Source organism: Colletotrichum phormii (assembly GCF_030913505.1).
Source record: "Colletotrichum phormii strain CBS 102054 chromosome Unknown BDP81scaffold_14, whole genome shotgun sequence".
Taxonomy (NCBI): Eukaryota; Fungi; Ascomycota; class Sordariomycetes; order Glomerellales; family Glomerellaceae; genus Colletotrichum; species Colletotrichum phormii.
In genome coordinates, this window is record NW_026851456.1 from 835,325 (window position 1) to 852,935 (window position 17,611).

Here is a 17,611-nt window from a genome sequence, read left to right on the forward strand (position 1 = left end):
CCGCACAACGTGGCACAACTTCACCTCATTCCATCTCGCATGTAAGATAAACAGAACTTCCCCCCTCCTCTCGTCACTTCTTCATTCAAGCACAAGACATCATTGCAATCGAAAGCGCCAAAGACAACACCACCACCACCACCACCATGGCAGCCAACCCCGAAACTGCTCAACCCCCTCCACAACCTCAACCATCACCACGCCCACCACCGCCAACCTTCAACCTCACCTATCCCCCCTCCCTAGAACCCTACAACGTCCCCGCAACAACCTGGCTCACAACCAACTCCAAATCCTGGGACGGCCTCGCAACAGGCGCCCTAGTCTTCTCCTCCTCGACCAACAAAATCCTCCTCCTCCAGCGCGCCGCCCACGACAGCATGCCCCTACGCTGGGAAACGCCCGGCGGCGCAGCGGACCCAGAGGACGCGAGTCTCTTCGCCGCCTGCGCGCGCGAGCTGTGGGAGGAGGCTGGGCTCGAGGCCGTGGAGATTGTTAGGGTAGTGAGTGAGGGGGAAGGGAGCGAGCCTGGGAGCGTGTTTACGAATCGGAATGGGACGAGGATGTTTTGTCGGTTTGCGTTTGAGGTTAGGGTGAGGGAGGACGGAGAACGAGGGGTGGAGGAGAGGGTTAGGATCGATCCTGAGGAGCATTGTGATTATGTGTGGGCTTCTGAGGAGGAGGTTAGGAGGGAGAGGGTTGGGGAGAGGGAGATTCCTATTACGAATGGGCAGATGGCGAGGTTGATTCTTGATGGGTTTCGGAGGAGGAGGGAGGAGGGGGTTTAGAAAAGATGTCGACGATGGTGACCATGATCGTCCTTTTGATATCGTCGATGACGAATGACTGCAAATATAGACGGGGCTGATGGAAAGAAGATGTGAAAGAATAGACACGACTACGACACTAGTATGGTTATGGTACTGAAGACAAGATATGTTGGTTGCGTGAAATGAAGGAGACAAGCACATCCCAATTTAGCCAGAACTAGAAGTCATACTCGAGCCAACATACAACGCAGATACACAAACACCTTCATCTCAGTCAGGTTGGCATTCTTCTCTTGTGTAGGACACCTTCTCTCTCGTGAATCTTTGCTAACCATTGGAGTCTTTACACTTCATATTCGACACGCACTCCCGCAATACCTAGGTAACTAACCACCAATACCCATCATCAAATTCAACCCATCTATATATCATCCCCAATGCTCACAGCACCATGACTCTCAATTCAGAGTCCTGCCCAGTAACACGCCCCTGTCGAAGCCCGAATCCTTTCACAATAGACACGGCGCCGACGGCAACTGTCGCCATAAGGAACAACAACCTGGTACTATAGAGCCCCCACAAGTGTCAGCCGCTGATCGCGAAGGGACTCCTCATACGGGGGAAAAGAAAGGAAAAGATAATCCTCGAGAAAGCATGGCGTACTGGAAGTTCCCTTCTTCGGCGTTGAGCCATTCCACGAGGCTGAGCAGAGATAGCTTCACCATGGCCGCCAGACCGCGCATCTGCGTACTTGAACCTGGCAAGTGAAAAGGTTATCTGCGCTCAAAGGCTTTCCTGAACGGAAGATAAGGTACCTAGAGGCAAATAGGGAGGCAGCTGGCTGAAATGATGTCCTGATATACCGAGTCGGCTGACTATAAGCATATGATAGTGAAAGGTGGGGGTTCAGAGGTCATCGCGGCCTTCATGTTGCAACAGCAGATTCATGAGCGTCAGCTGACGCCTCGTCGACACCCTCACGTCTACGAAGGGCTGCAACGTGGCGGCTGAATCCTTGTTGAGTCTTGCGAGCAATCGGAGCCTTTTTGCCATAGGGGCCAGGCCAATCAGCGCCAACCGCTTCAGATATGATGGGTTGAGGGGTCGAGCGAGGGCAAGAGATATCGCACATCAAGCTGCTGCTAACCTACGAGCTGCGTTCATCATCTTGTCGAATTGGCTCTGATCCTACCGCACTACCTTTCACTTTTGCGAAAATCTAAAGAAGCCCGCGATGCTCCCAAACACGGTCATGATCGTCACTCTATGGTGTTTCTGTGAAATGTTGATCTTCGGGCGAGAGTTGCCGGCGCCAGGGCGGAGCCGACGCGAGACAGTGTTTTGCTGCGCGCATTGGGCCGAGGAAGCACTACTGCGGCCCGACGCCGGCGGTAGATTGAGGCGCAGAATTCGCAACATCGGTGATTCAGGCACCAAAAGTGCATGCATTCTGCAAGTCTGCATGGCGAAAGAAAAGGCTCGACAAACTTGGCAGACGCCCTGCTCGATTCAGGGGTAGTTCGTCAGTCGGGTTCACTACAGGGTCCAAGCAAGAGCAAGGCAAAGGCTTTGGGACCTTTGCCGATCTAATGCATCTTGTTTGAACGTGGAGCAATAACAATTTGACGGCAATTACCTAGCAGGGCGTTCCACTGGAGGTGATGACTTGTCAATATCATGCCGAACGCGATAGCGCAGCGGCTTTGTTGCTCGTCTCTATTCAAGTTGCGTAGGGCCGTAGCTTGGTAGCAGCGTACCGCGTCAAACGAGCTTCCGACATGACCTGATGGAGCTCAGAAGCCTCAAAAGCCTCAGAGTACGAATGCTACCGGTCATGCCGGAGCTCTGGGGGCACGGGTCCAGACCTCTGCGGACAGCCCACTAAGAGCCTTACACGGCCCGGACAGCGCCCGTGGCGGATTCACATCGTCATTTGCGGCTCTGGCTCGGTGGTGCAGACTGCCGTGGTAGCGTAAGGTAGCTTACGCAGTTACTCAGTCAAGGCACGGATAGTGTTGTAGTGTTGAGGCCAGCTGCCTTCTCCATAGCTTCAGACCTAGGTAAATGGCGCTACTGCGATGATCGGTAATGCCCGACGCATACCATAATCAGGGCTGCCCAAACCGTTGTCCTCCTCCACCGCGTAGCAGCGTAGGGGAAAATTAGCACGGTTAGTCAGGTTCCTAGCGCGAGATCCCAATGTTTGGGGCGGAATCATTGCCGGGGGGGGGGAATCTCGAGGAGATGGAATCCGCCGCTGACACTTGATTCCATGGCGTAGATCTGACAGAAACGGGCAGCGGACGACACGAATGAGGCGAGCGCAGTGGAAGTGGCCGCTGGCGTTGCCATTTTGGGGAAGCCGGCGAGGAAACAGAACAGAGTCTCGAACTTGAGCGATGAGGGGTCGTTGGGCGGTGAGTCCCAACGTCCCCAGTCGGAGGCAGAACCGGAGAAAAAAGATCATCTATGGAGTGGAGATGCTCTGTATTCGTAGGCTGTATCCGTACCAGCAATGTGGATGTGGTGGGATGGTTGATGAGGCTGTTCATTGGGCTCCGCTGTAGTTGGTTATTGGCATGCCGGGGGTTGAAGAGGCATGATCGGCGCCTACATCCAAGACACCCCGCGAAGGAGGAGGAGGAGGAAGAAGTATCCGTACGAGTGAACTACTGAAGAACGACGTGGGGTCTGCAAAACTTTGATGGCTCATGATGTAAGGACTCCAGCCCAATATCTCATCGTCCAGTCCTTTTGATGAGGCTTGACAGGCGAATACTCATGTAAGCTGTGGCGAGTTACTTTGCGGAGGCATCCATTCTACTACTTCGCCTTGTGCTGGGTGACACTGACGGGAGGTGAGCCTATGGATGATGGGATTCGTCGTTTGTTGTCGTGAAGATGTGCGGTGAGCTAGCTCGGGTGGCTCGTTAGTCCCAAGATTCGGATACGACTCTGCGTGTGCCTTGATTGATAGTTGGTGACCCATGGCAATAATGCCAGCTGGGTTTGTTTGTTGTTTTGGCGACTCAGACTGTAGTCTGTAGACTGTACGGACTTTACCCAGTGGCCTTTTACGCCCGCCAGATGGCAATATGGGAGGATTCGACCCTGACCGCAGCAATTGGACGTGGGTTGACATTGACTATGCGTCGTTGCCAATTGGGGAGAAGTGAGAAGTCTGATAGTGCGTTATTATCACGGATGACAGTGAAGATGACAGCAACAGCGTCGCATTGCGGCGAGCTTTCCGCGGAGTCCAATGCAGCAGGCGTCACGGTTGCGGAAGTGCCAAAGTGCTTGTGGCAGGCGCGTCAAATGTACCCGTACCTACCTTACCAGCTTACCTACACATTGCGAAGTACTAAAGTACCTAAAAGTGGAAGTGACGATGCGGAAATATGTTGCCGTGCCTCTTACCTGCTTCTTCAATCTTGTGCTTCTTTCCTGCTGAAACTTGAATATGTGGCTGGTTGCTTCCTGCCTCTTTCTTGATGCAATCAATTGCGGCTGGCCGGCACTCTCGCGGGGCAGGAGCAAGATGCCGCACAACTGCCTGCATGTGCATACCTATTCGTACATAGGTACGGAGTACCTTCCTCAGAGGTGCAGGAGGTTACGAATCCGCGACTCACGCGGCCCCACTCTCCAGCTGCTGATGACCTCAGCGGCGTCGATCCTCGATCTTGAATTCATGGCATTGGCTGCAGCCAGCTGGGGTGGTGGATCCCGGCTTCCCCACACCTTCCCAGTCGACTTTTTCAATCCCCATATGCTTCTTTCCCTTTTCGCTCATGATCCCTCGGTCATCAGTCATCAGTCAGCATTTTTGTTCCTTTGCCGTTTTTCCCCCTCCCCATCCTCGCTATTTTGTGTGTGTGTGTTTGATTTCATCTAGTCCCGAAAGGCATCTATCAGCTAACAATGATTTTTCTTTTCTTTTTTTCGCCGGCTTCGGAAGACGACAGACCGCTAATGTGGACCTTCCGGCCCTGCCGAACCCTCTGAAGTCCGTTCTTGAGGAGACGAGAGACAAACTCTACTACCTTACCTTACTTCGCGTGGGGAGGCGAGAAAACGAACTCGAACCATGCGATGACTTCGAGTCTATTCCAAGAAGCCTCGCTCGGATCTGCGTCTGGATTCTGCTTCGGTTCACCCGCGAAGTTCAAGCCCTTAGACCCCCTTGCCCGAACTCTGCTCAACACTCTCCATGAATGCAGTGACGCACTTTGCGTCGGCTTGTCCTTGATTTCCTCCCCGGCTTGCCCAGCAAGACGTGGACGCCCACGCGGGGGACAGAGAATTTGGCCGGTCTTCTAAGCACCGAGCCTGAGAAAAGCGGCCAATTCTTCTGACCCCCGCGTGACGCCCAGCTAAGCTCGACCTAGGGGGAGGCACTGGAGGAACACACAGCTCACAACTTGATCTATTCGACTGTTACTAGCTCGACCTCGACCTCGTAGACTCATGCTCTCACACGGTTACACATGCACTTACAAGACACAAGACACCACATGCTATGCTACTTGCGGTACTCCCAACCCACTCGCAACCAACTGCATGCCGCATAACCGCGCTACTGTTTCTTGTCGACCTCCAAATCTCGCGCTAGAGCCTTGTTTCGTCGACGGTCGACCAACCTGCCGCAGGCCTGCTCGCACTCACTCACCCACCTCTCCGAGTCCAGGAAGACTCTGGAGTTTGTTCTGTGCCTTGATCTGAAGGCCTCGCCAGACCGACCCGGACACGAGACCTGCCTTACACGCGCATCTCTGGTTGACTCGCACTCTGTTGCAGTGATGCGTCTGCGGTCTGCTAGGTCATAGCCAACCCCTCCCTTGCGAATTGGCAAAGGCCTGTCAACCAAAGCTGCGCGCAAAATACCTGTCTTGGGCGTCCCCAGGATGCTGTGGCCCTCGAGACTCTGGCCTTTGACTGGCTGCCATGTCAGACAGCTGCACCCAGCAAAAAGGTGCCGTCATCATCATCCCCATCTCCCTTTTTAGGGTCGTCTATCAGGCACCGGCCCGCCCTGGCGCGCTGACAAGCTTACTGTCCCTATCTCCGCCTCCCCATACTGCCGGGTGTGAATCTTCCGCTGCCTCTCAACCCGGAAAAAAAAACTACGCAAGTGTCTCTTGGCATTTTTGTTCAACGGCCGCCGCGGTGGCTGCTGCAGGGGATTCAGAGTTCTCAAGTGAGCCAGCAACTCTCTACAATGCCTACCCGGAGTCGAAAGCATTGCGAGAGCATGCGAAATACAGAGTGTAGCATAGCAATCCGAGCTCAACGAGGGATTCGATGGGCGCCTCATCGTTGGGCCTCAATCGAAGAGCCTACGGATACAGATCGCAGAGTATGTACTCAAGCCCGCCAGGATATCCTCGATACCCTTCTTCAACAGCCATCGTCGGCCCTGCCATTTTCACCGCTCGCAAGTCGCTGGCCAGTTCGTGGCATATTGCTGCCCTGGGGTTTCCCATGTCGAGAAGCCAAAAGATCCTCCTTCCGCAATAAGTACACCTCTTTTCCGCTTAGGCGTGCTTTAGAACAGCTTTGTTCCAAGGAACAGAGCCAGTCAATGACCTTGAACCGCACTCTCTGTGCTGCGTGGTCCCCTGTTGATACCCCAGCCACTAGTCTCAATGCAATGAGCCCCAGGTTAGCCTGGCCAGCCCGGATCTTACGGTTTGGGACACCAGAGTTGAGATGGCAGAGATTGCGTCTCAATGCGAGAGGATAGGAGATGGAGAAGGCCATGATGCAAACGGGCGTGCGGGTGAAACATGGCCGTTTGGCGCCACACGGTTGGGAACTGGTGCACAGGCAAACGACCAAGTTCCAGAGTCACGACTAATTCCCCTGCTTTCGACCTCTGAGCATGCGGTAATGTGTTGCGTTGCCCTTTCGCCGCATCTCGTCCTTTCACACACACTCTCCGAACTGTCAAGTGTCAGACCTTCAGACCGTCAAGCATCTCAGTGGGACGACACCCCATTATTCTCGCAAGATGACTCGGACATGGCGATTTCCAAGAGAGTGTGGCGCATGACTCTCCAAAGGACCAATGAGGATGGCGTGGAGATCTCACAGGACAGCCAGGGCACGGCGCACGCAGGGTTTACTGGGGGTTGGTCTTGGACTTCTTGGAAGTCTCGGCGCCGCGGAGGCCATCCACAGAAAGTCAGAGATATTTGATACTCATGCCAGGCCTCCAGGAGTCCAGCCATCCCATCAAGTCGCGTGTTTTGGCATTGCCATACGAAAAAAAGGATACGTACCCACGAAAACACCATTAAGCGTCGTTTTGGCTCCGCAGCCATGAATTGCGGGCCGAGTCTTGGGTATGGAATCACGGAATGCCTGCGTATAAGCAGAAAGAAGGATTACACCGGCAATCATCTTTCACTGCCCCGGCGATAGGGCCTCGAAGATGCTGCTCAGTAACCAACATTTGATCATTTGTCAATTGGCGGGCAAAAAGTCCGGCACGTATGCCGAAGCTCGGCAGACGGGGGGGGGGGGGGGGGGGATTCTGCATATCGCCTAACTAATTTGGTACCAGATCACGTTGATCTGTCAAAAAGAGGCAGAACAGAGTTGAGACTACAACGGCACTAGGACGCAATAGACGCGCTGACACGGCACATCGTCACTTTTGGTGGCCGCGGCATGATACTTCGTAACGCCCGTACTGGAGGATACCACGCCGGAATGACTACCGAAGCATTTCTTCTCATCTTCCAGAAGGATTTCAGCAACAACGGCTGGAGGCAAGAAAGGGTCCCCCTATATCGAAACTTGGATCACGATGTGCTCGTCAACGGACGACATACCTATCACGTAGGCGCATCATTGCCCGATATTGCCTGCGGCTACGCCCTTGGATCGCGGCTCATCGCATAGACCTGCCAAGGTCTTGCTTGCCATCGAGTCCCGATAGAAAGTAGGCGGCAAGCATGGTTCGACAACATCCCGGGTGTGCCCTGGGAAGCGACCATACGGATTCGAGACTGTCACAACTGTCTGTACCGAGTACGTCGTGCGTCATGTCAAAACGAGAGAGAGCCACAGAGCTATTGGCAGACACGCAGACTGGCAGGCTTGAAGTTGCCGATACTGGACATGTGCAGAAGGCAGACTGCTGACACTTTGTTTGTCAAATAGAGTCTCTCTTATCGGGCACCAGCCACACTGCCACGAATACAAACTCCACCAACCACTCGCCACGCTAATCCGCATCTTCCTTTCGCATTTGGCTGGATTCCCAGTCGTCCCCCGGCTATGCGTAGCCACTGCTTACTCACACGACGCAGACGAGAAAGACATTCACTTTGACACCGTCATCACTCTCTGTCTCGCACCACTACCTGCTTCTCCAGCAAGACACGGGCAGATGCAAGTACAGGACGCCAGACAACTGGTATCCGCCCAGCAAAGCCGAGCCCGGCCCAGCGCGGAGCCACAGTTCAGAAGTCCCTTGCCCTTCTATTGGAAACGAGCAGCTGCGGACACTGGAAATTTAAAGAAAAAAACAAAGCCCCAATTTTAAAGGGAACAACCAGGGTCTTACCAAGGCCTTGAATACATCATAGGTTGATCATCCGTTCACGCAAGCTTCGACCAGGGACTTCCTGAACATCCGGCCGGCCTGCGGATCCTTGGGAGAAAGACGAAAGAAAGTCTGCTATGAACTGCTGCCATTGCCCACGGCCACACTGAATTGGATTGGACTGGATTGGGCTCTATACCTAGTTGATTCAAACTGCCTTACGTACCGAGGAAAGGTCTGACAGGTAATAGTTGCGCAAGCCGCCAACTTCCATGGTTGCCAATGCCGTCTTTTCCATCGGTTCCGCGCTACGAATACCTCACCTCATCCTGCGCGCCGTCCTTTTCCTGGTGTCTGTAAATACCCTTCTTCCTCTTACAACTACACACACACGAATTGCCAGAGCCATCGTATTGGAATTCCTCAACCGTCCCGTCTTATCCTTCGTCTCCCGTTATACCCGAGGGCAATAGTCCGCAACCTCGACATACCTTCAGTTAGAACCTACGTAGACATTCGCTACTAATCGCCCACGCCACTCAGACGTTCAATTCCAACTCGTCCCGCCTCGTCCGCCATTGTAAGCTATGCCTATTGCCTACGTCCTCTCGGCCCTGCTCTTTTACCTTATTCACTATTTTTCTTCTTCCCCTCTTCCCAAACGTCCCATCTCATTTCAACCCATAACATACCCCCCGTCGCCTCGTCTTTTCTTGCGAGAGCCAAACAAAAGAAGAAGGAGAAGAAGTCCATCCGTCCTTCGTTGGCCCCTTCGTACTGTTCCTCCCGCCCCAAATCAAGCTCGCAAGTCATCCATCCTTGGAAGAGGGGACACACAGGGCGTACACCGCACACACCGCACACCACTCACCGCGGCCGCGTCGCAGAATCTCTTCCCCCGCCTGACAGCAGCATCCTTGCACGTTGCTTGAGTCTGCCGTCGCAACCAATTCCACTATTTCGCTGGATACGCTGCGCGACAAAGCCAATTCCCACTGTTTCCATTCGGCATCCAGAACTTTGAAGTCGGGATACCGTCGCAACACTGAACCATCGCGGCCGCTCTACTTTGCAGTACCTGGTCTCCCGGCTTGCCTGCCCACGCCTCTCTGCCTCTCACACTCTCATACTCTCTCTCTTTCTCTCTCTCACACACACACACACACACTCTCTCTCTCTCTCTCTCTCTCGCCAATTCTCTTCACCGTACGTGCGCTCCGCTCAACTGTACCTTTCTTGTTGTTCGCTCGCCTTGCTGGACTCTAGCTACCACTTCACTTATCCATCTTCCCCCCCGCCTGAACAGGGGCAGTTCCCGGGTCATCGACTCTAACCGCCTCGCCTCGCCCTCGCTTGCCTCTCCCTTCTTCCCCCATCCTACACCCCTCATCGTTGTCGACATCTTCCCTGTCGTGAACATCTCACTCGTCGATATCGATTCTCTGGCCCATCTCATCATTCTCTCCCCCCCCCCCAGTCACTACAGTCACGGAATCCTCACTCACCCCCCCCCCCTTCTGTACCTTCACAGGCCTCTCAGGCTTTCAGCAGGTCGAGTGGCGTTGCGCGCGGGGCTCCCCATCATCACTTTACTGAGGCAGTCAGAAGGTAAAACTTGAGACGTCCATTCAACACGGACGGAGCCTGACTGGTCCGGACTTGTGAGTGTGTCCTGCGGTATCTATGCCGACTTGACCTGGCCGCCCCGGGACTGGATGAGGATTGGATTTCGATTGGAGACTCTCTCTCTCTTCCCTCCTCCTCCTACCACGGCTACTACTTGTTCCTGTACACACACACTCACACTCACTCACACGCACCTCATCCCGCACCCGCACCCGCACCCGCATGCCGTACTGATCTTCCCGTTGTACCTAGCAACTAGACTTTCTTCTCCCGCCAAACAAGACGCAGAGATCTTGCTTTTCCTTCAGGAGGTCCGAGGGTGGAATGTGATTAAGCCTCCCCCCGGCTCTTGTCACTGACTGATCGCATGCACGCCTGACTCTGACGCTGCTCAACCGGTACGTCTTGCATTTTCCTTCTAGTACCTTTCCCTCACATTCTGAGGCTGCCCGTCCGGCCCGCCTAGCGCCATCTCCATCTCGTTGTACCTCTCTATACCTTACCGGCCGGTAGTCTTGGTCTCCCAAGACCAAGACGACGCATTTCTTATGCCCCCCCATGCCTGTCTCTCCATGTGCAGCAAGTGCTCGCACCGCGCCGTGTCCCATCACCGCTGCACCACATTATCACGGTCAACCCTGCATCCCACCTCAAACCCCCATCATCCCTAACTCGCCTCGATGCCCGACACTCCTTGACCCGACCTACACATCCTCGTCTCCTCTTCCTATGGATACCCTCACTTGCTTTTTGCCAGCGCATAGAACCATCTCATGCACCTAATCTGCCCAGTACCCCAGACCAGTCTCCTATTGTCTCTGACCGTAGGAAACTTCCCTTACACACGCCCTTTCTAAAACTCCATACTCAACTTAAACCTCAACCTCTTTCTCCTATTTCTTATACATACATATCGCGCCCACTTTCTGGCTGAGTGATTCCGCACTCTTTGTCACTCGGCCACACGCTACATGTTTTTTCCAACCAGTGGTGTCTAACAATGTCGGCCACCATGACAGATTCGGAGCGATCTCGGCGTACGGAAAACTGGATTCCCACATCCACCCGAGGCGGCGTCTACTACTGCCCCAGATATCTTCTCGATCCTCCCGCTACACAACAAAATCGCCTACCGACGCCGCCCATTCGCGCTCGCCAAGTAAGACCGCGATCAATACACATCACCTCGTGGCCCTCGGGCTTTGTACCCCACGAATTACGGCCACAACTAGAGCGCCCCGTCAAGAGGAGGAAACCGTCAAAAGCTGTATCCCCAACTACAACGGCGTTGGGAAAGACTTCATTGAAGTTCAGCATCAAGCAGTTCTTCTCCCTCTCTCAAAAACAAGTGCCGAGTCGTTCTACGTCACGCGCATCCACACTCTCCAGGCCTACGCTCTCGAGGCCACCCAGCAGAGCTGCGAGCATCCTCAATCGACTCTCTACCTACCGTGAAGTAGATTTGGTGGTTCCGGACGAAGACACAATGGCGCTACGATCTGCTGCCATGGCGGAGGCCCTACGGCCGCCTTTGATGAGCTCTGCATACAACGCACCCGGGCAGCGAAATAGCTTGATGTCAGTACGGAGCGCAAAAAGCAACGTAACATCAATGGTTACCGAGATCCCCAAGCCTGTCGCCCACGGTAGCGGCGTTAGCTGCTCGATCTTGATGGCGGAACCGAACATTTTCCTCACTGGATTCGACCATGATGGCCACAGACAACACTCACAAGGTGGCACAGCTCTCCTGCGCGGAAAGCTCCAATTGAAGGTCACGAAGAACATCAAGATCAAGGGTGTGAGCTTGAAGTTGGTGGGCAAGGCACGCACCGAATGGCCCGAAGGAATTCCTCCCTTGAAAGTCGATCTGTACGAGGAAGAGTCACTGCGCACGCAGGTTTTGACCTTTTTCAACGCCGTGAACGACGGGTGGGAGACCGAGTACGGCAACCAGTGTGTCTACACATTGAAGAACAGCTCCACGAACTCCTCTTCAACCAACCTCGCCTCCAGCTCACCCCGCAATTCGATGTCGCCTTCGCTACTCTCAATACCGCCCAACCGACAGGGTCTCACGGCCAAGGAGTTGAAGCGTCTGTCTCTGCAGTCAAATCAGTCAAGAAGCTTCGGCAAGGGCGACAACCCGAGTGGCAACCAGGCAAAGGGTTACAAGGTGTTTTACCCAGGCACGTACGAGTACACCTTTGAGCTGCCCATCGACCACCATCAGTTGGAGACAACTAAGCTCCAGTATGGCTCGGTGAAGTGGGAGCTGCAGGCAACCGTCGAGCGAGCTGGAGCATTCAAGCCGAACTTGCACGGATCCAAGGAAGTCGCCATCGTTCGCGTACCAGATCAACTCTCACTCGAAATGACGGAACCCATCTCGATTAGCAGACAATGGGAGGATCAACTCCACTACGACATTATCATTTCGGGCAAATCTTTCCCCTTGGGCACCAAGATCCCGATTGCCTTCAAGCTCACGCCGCTTGCCAAGGTTCAGGTTCACAAGCTCAAGGTTTTCGTCACCGAGTCGATCGAGTACTGGACCAACGACCGCAGGGTTACTCGCAAAGACCCGGGCAGGAAGATCCTCCTGCTCGAGAAGACTGCCGGCAAGCCATTGGAGCCTGCCTATGCGTCGTCGGATGTTCGCGTGCTCAATGGTGGTGAGCTCACGCCCCGCCAACGCCGGGAGGCCCGGGAATCTGCAGCTATGCGGCGCGCAGCCGATGCCTCCCGACACGGCGTGATGCCTGAGCCTCTTCCCGAACCGGTGGACAACATTTTGGGTGATTTGGATCTTGGGCTGGAGAGCTACTGGGGGTCTACCGAGATCGAAATGAACGTTCAATTGCCGACTTGTGAGACCATGGCCAAGAGCAAGGAGATGCGTTTGCATCCTGATTGCAGTTGGAAGAATGTCAACGTGTACCACTGGATCAAGGTAAGACGATTACTGTCCATTGAATGATTTGCAAAGACTAACAAAACCCCCCCTAGATCGTCATGCGGATTTCCCGCCTCGACCCTGAGGATCCCACCGGTACCAAACGCCGTCACTTTGAGATCAGCATCGACTCACCGTTTACGGTACTCAACTGCCGCGCCACTCAGGCCAACACCTCCCTCCCCGAATACTCAGGCCCCGACGTGGGCTTGAACCAAAGCCGTCACACTTCCTGCGGCTGCCCCGATGCTGTCACCATCTCTGGCCCCTCTGAGGGCTCACCTAACAACCTATCGACCGGCGCTCTCACCGTCATGGAGGCGCCTGGCAACCTTCCTGCGCCCCCGCAAGCCGCTCATCTTCCCTCCTCACCGCAACCTACAACCGGCGGCACCGGCACCGGCCGGTCGTCACCGCCGAACTCCCAGACATCGGTCGACCCGCTCGCCGACACGCACCCCCGACCCATTCACCTACTTCGCGTGCCCTCTTACAACCCGCCCGCGTTTGACGCTGAAATCCCCCCACCGCCCGCCGAGAACGACCAATTCCCGCTGCAGACACCCCCGCCTCAGTATGATGTCATTGTCGGCACGCCGAGCGTCGACGGCATGGCGGACTACTTTGCGCGGCTCGCAGACTACGGCTACGACGAACCCGAGGAAGACTCTGACTCGGATGAAGGTCCTGCCCGTATTACGGAGCGCGGAGGGCGTGTCAATGTCGCGCATCCCCGCACGCCCGGCGGCAGACGCGCTCCCAGCCGCAGCATGGAGATCCAACGCCCCCCCGTCGAGCTGAGAATGGACGCTCTGCCTACCCTTCGACGGGATGGAGTCCACCCGCAAATCAACTGAACATAATGCTGTAATATCACAGAAAAAAGAACTGGCACAAATTTGGAGGTGATGAGATGATTGAGACGAGAAACTTGGACGACGAAGACTTGGGGGAGAGGACCTACTCGAATTACTTTTGCATCATTGTATGGATCATTGAGACGACACCTTCAAAACTTATCAACGCATCCTCATCAGGATTGGTTCGGCGTATTCACTGGGGTGGTTTTTCGGAATGTGTGGTGTGTTTGCTCGTAAGATGTGGAGCAGTACCGGGAGGAACACAGTCGGGCGTTCTTGTTGTCTTTTTATTTGGGATATATACCTGGACACTACGTCTACTGCTCTGTGTGAATATTGATTCCCTGGATATGTATTGGACTTGAAGACAAACATCTTACATCACTTGGAAAAATAACTTTGGTGACTGTGAATCTCGACATCCTCGACGACGCGTTCAACTGACATGACTTGATCACTGAGATGGTAAGCTATGTTAATGCCCATTGAGTCGGCATAGTCATTTGAACCTAGCGTGGCATTGCACCTGTTAGACCAAGTTAACAAGCCCACGATGCTTAGTTGGTCTTCTCAATATCACGATCCCTAGACGCGGTGCCCGTAGTTCCATATTTTCGCCACATCAAGACTTTGCGATTCGTATGGAATCGGCCCAGTCCCGACCCATCGGTACTACTTCACTGACGGCTATTGGCACAAGGGGAAAGAATGGGGGCTGCAGAAGACAGGGTAAAGTATAGAAAGGGGGACGCTTGGGGGGTTGCAGTTTGAGTTTCTTGAAGGGGGTTGCAAAAGGGGGCGACACACGAGATCTATTGGTGGTCCTTGCTTGGGGGGAGCACGTGGAGGAAACTCAGGTCGATTGGCATTTGAGGTTTACCGGAAAGCGCCGTCCATCAATCGAGAGTTTGACACTAGGGGGGTGGGAAGTTCGAAGATAATCACTTTACTTCCCATCGTTTTGGTCGTTGATCTTGTGGGCCATGAGTGAGATGTCGTCATTCAACGGGGAATTACTTGGGAAAGGATCCCTTGAGAGTCGTTAATCCTGTCCCCGCGTTTGAAGGGTAAAAGAGTATATGAACGAAACTACCAGCGTGTCGACTTCTGTATTTGACGAGCGGCAAGCGAAACCGTAGCCGGAACTTTATTTTAATTTCTGTTTAAGTGTTGGTTTGTTGGTTTGATTCGTTGGAGGGGTGGTAAACGGTTCTTTTTTGTTTTCTTCAGCTGATGGCGGGGTGGCGTTTGTTTCATGGGCGGGAGGGGAGTGTGACCTCACCGGACACGGGGTTTGATATTTTGGTGATATTGAAGGATTGGTTTGCGAAAGCTGGCAGAATTTGAACTGGATAAGGTTCTTCTTGACAAAGTGTTCGAGCATATCCCGAGTGAAGCAGTGGAAGGTTGCTTGGCACCTGGGGAAGTTGAGATATGGTAGAAGAAAACCCGCTTCAGAGTTTAGAGAAGGGAGAACAAGTGATAGGTATTGTCAATGGCATTGACGGGAATGCTCGTGCGGACGGCGGGAACGGGATTCGGGGCGGCTTCTTTCTTTCCGATTGGGGATTGGGTTTTCCGATGGTGGTGGTGAAGAAGAGGGATTTGCTACCGTGCAGCGTGAGTGGAGGGTCTTCTGCTTGAATTGGTCCAGTCTTTTCTGGAAGAGAGTTTTGGAAGGATGAAGTGAGTTTGCAGGTGTCATTCAGAGCTGAAATGCAGGGGATGGATTTGGAGATATTGGGTGGAGGTCATGGCTTGAGGTCGGGTGGGTGAGGATCACGATCATGGGTTTGGCGAGGTGTTTGTCGGCCTGCGAATTACTTCAATCTCGATGGCGGCAGAACGGGCTGGAATGCGTTATTGCTAGAGGATATGTATTGAGTCTACTGCAGAAGAAGATTCGGCGCTTGACACGTGGTCGCGATTTTGTCTTGACGAGGGGCTTTGCGGGAAGGAACTGGGAAAAGCTAATAGAGGGTTCCCGTCTGATGTTCTCAACCAACCGACGAGATGCTTTCAGAGGAGACAGCTTACTCAGGTCTCTGGGGGACCTGGACTCATGGTTGGGCAGGAATCGAAGAGGCTACACCTCTTCGAGCTCAAGATTGGGGCGGTGATGTGGACAAGGGTTGGTGTTGATTGTTGTCGGTCTAAGCAAAGCTGGCATTTGACATGACCGGAGGTCTAGACTACAGGCCCTTTAGAATCTAGCTTGTTTGCAGGATGGCACGCGTGAAGATTGACGCTTACAGAGTATGTAGTTCGCCGTGTCTTGGGTGACTGGCTCTAAACCGGGGGAAGCTTGAACGCCTTGAACTTAGTCTCGAAGTGAGAACTTGGAGGGAGGATGAGGCAATGGTGGTATTATACCGGGACTAGGACCAGTTTGTGGCACTTGGTGAGTATATCAGTGCGTGTCGTTTGGGTCAAACGCTTGAATGGCGTGGACTTCCATCAGTTTGGGAAGGGTGCTGCACGAGGAGTTCTCTGTGCTCCGATGTCTCTCTGCACACGACGTCGACGTTAAGTTTCACTTCTTAGCACCTTTTCAGCGTTCTCGTACCGTGACTGACACTCGAATTTAACGGTCGATGTATTTGATTGCCAGGTCTTGCAGACTTTTGGCATTCTTTAATAGCCTTTTAGGGACTGATACTTGGCGCTATCGAAGTTACAAGAAGGTCGACTGAATATCCTGGGGCTCACATTAGCACAATGGCTTTTAGTGTAGAGAAAACCTTCAGTTACTTCGATAGGCCCTGACTCGCTAGCACGTAGTTGTAGTTGTCTAAGGAGATCGTGGATAAGTTCAGTTGGTCAAGCAATGTGTAACAATCTATGCGTGGGGGTCTGTAGAATACTCTAAGAATGCTGCCAAGGCAATGATATAACTCAGGGGACCTTCTTCAAAGTCTCAGTACTCTGCTTTTCATTAAGTCAATGGAGATTGAGGCGCGATGCAGCACTTGACAGTGTCTTGGGTTGCTCGACATCATCTGTTGAACCCAAGTTACCGCCAAGCGGATGAAGCTGACAGTTGCTTCAACAATCCAACAGGAGGTACTGGGAAGTGTCTGCATGAAAAAAATGTACCAGAAGAAGTGGGCGAGCCCATGAAACGTTAATTACCAGATGTGGCTTATGGGCGAATGTGTGGATTTTCACAGGAGATTGACAACTTGCTTTATCAAAGCAAGGCTAATCGCCCTGTTTCTCCGAAGTAACGGAGCTCGAGATTTCTGTCTCCTTACGAAGAATCTCATAATATGTAGTTTCCGTCCCACAGTCCCGGGGGCAGAGAAAGTTGACGGCGTCTGTGAATCTACTTAGGCGACGTAACTAGCAATTGACAGTCGTTGATAATTAGCCATGGATTCCGGCAGCTTAGTCTCTTGTACTCCTAGCTAATTTCAATTGCAAGAAACTCTCGAGGTGTCTTCGATATGGCGTTTGAAAGAAGTCGTTCTGTACGTTCTGTACAGAAGGGGCCTTGTGAGTAAGGGACCAAACTTCCTCCGCCGCAAATCTCGTGGCCATGAACTGACTTACGAGAACCTTGGGGGCTACTTCCTGGCGCCAATCTCCAAGCAACTCGAGATAATGTTAATTGACCAGTAACAGTGTATTTACTCACGTGGTATTCTGTGCCGAAAAGCAAAACAGAAAATGAGCCGTGTTAGTGTACCTTGGTCGAAGGAGAACTTCGTGGAGCTTCTGCCCGCAACCCCGCATCCATGCATACCCATGACTAGTTGCGCCTGAAGGGTTCTTATGAGCGGGGAATGAGACGAACTACTGCCCTCACAACCTACCTTATCACGACTGAGTCATTCTTCATTTA

The 17,611-nt window shown here is 53.3% G+C and overlaps 3 protein-coding genes across 3 annotated transcripts; all 3 read left to right on the forward strand.

The window, feature by feature from the left end:
• Positions 1 to 146: 146 nt before the first annotated feature.
• On the forward strand, positions 147 to 788 carry BDP81DRAFT_462564 (NUDIX hydrolase domain-like protein; the record flags this gene model as incomplete). Its single annotated transcript, XM_060593911.1, has 1 exon — positions 147 to 788. The coding sequence occupies one exon, from the start codon at positions 147 to 149 to the stop codon at positions 786 to 788; it is 642 nt and encodes a 213-aa protein (XP_060443410.1).
• A 5,203-nt stretch (positions 789 to 5,991) lies between these two features.
• On the forward strand, positions 5,992 to 6,971 carry BDP81DRAFT_451305 (uncharacterized protein; the record flags this gene model as incomplete). The annotated part of the gene is made up of 2 exons (XM_060592613.1): positions 5,992 to 6,129; positions 6,414 to 6,971. 2 exons carry the CDS (start codon positions 5,992 to 5,994, stop codon positions 6,969 to 6,971), a joined length of 696 nt encoding a protein of 231 aa, XP_060443411.1.
• A 3,992-nt stretch (positions 6,972 to 10,963) lies between these two features.
• BDP81DRAFT_324150 (arrestin domain-containing protein) lies at positions 10,964 to 13,764 on the forward strand (the record flags this gene model as incomplete). The annotated part of the gene is made up of 2 exons (XM_060584858.1): positions 10,964 to 12,904; positions 12,961 to 13,764. 2 exons carry the CDS (start codon positions 10,964 to 10,966, stop codon positions 13,762 to 13,764), a joined length of 2,745 nt encoding a protein of 914 aa, XP_060443412.1.
• Positions 13,765 to 17,611: the final 3,847 nt, after the last annotated feature.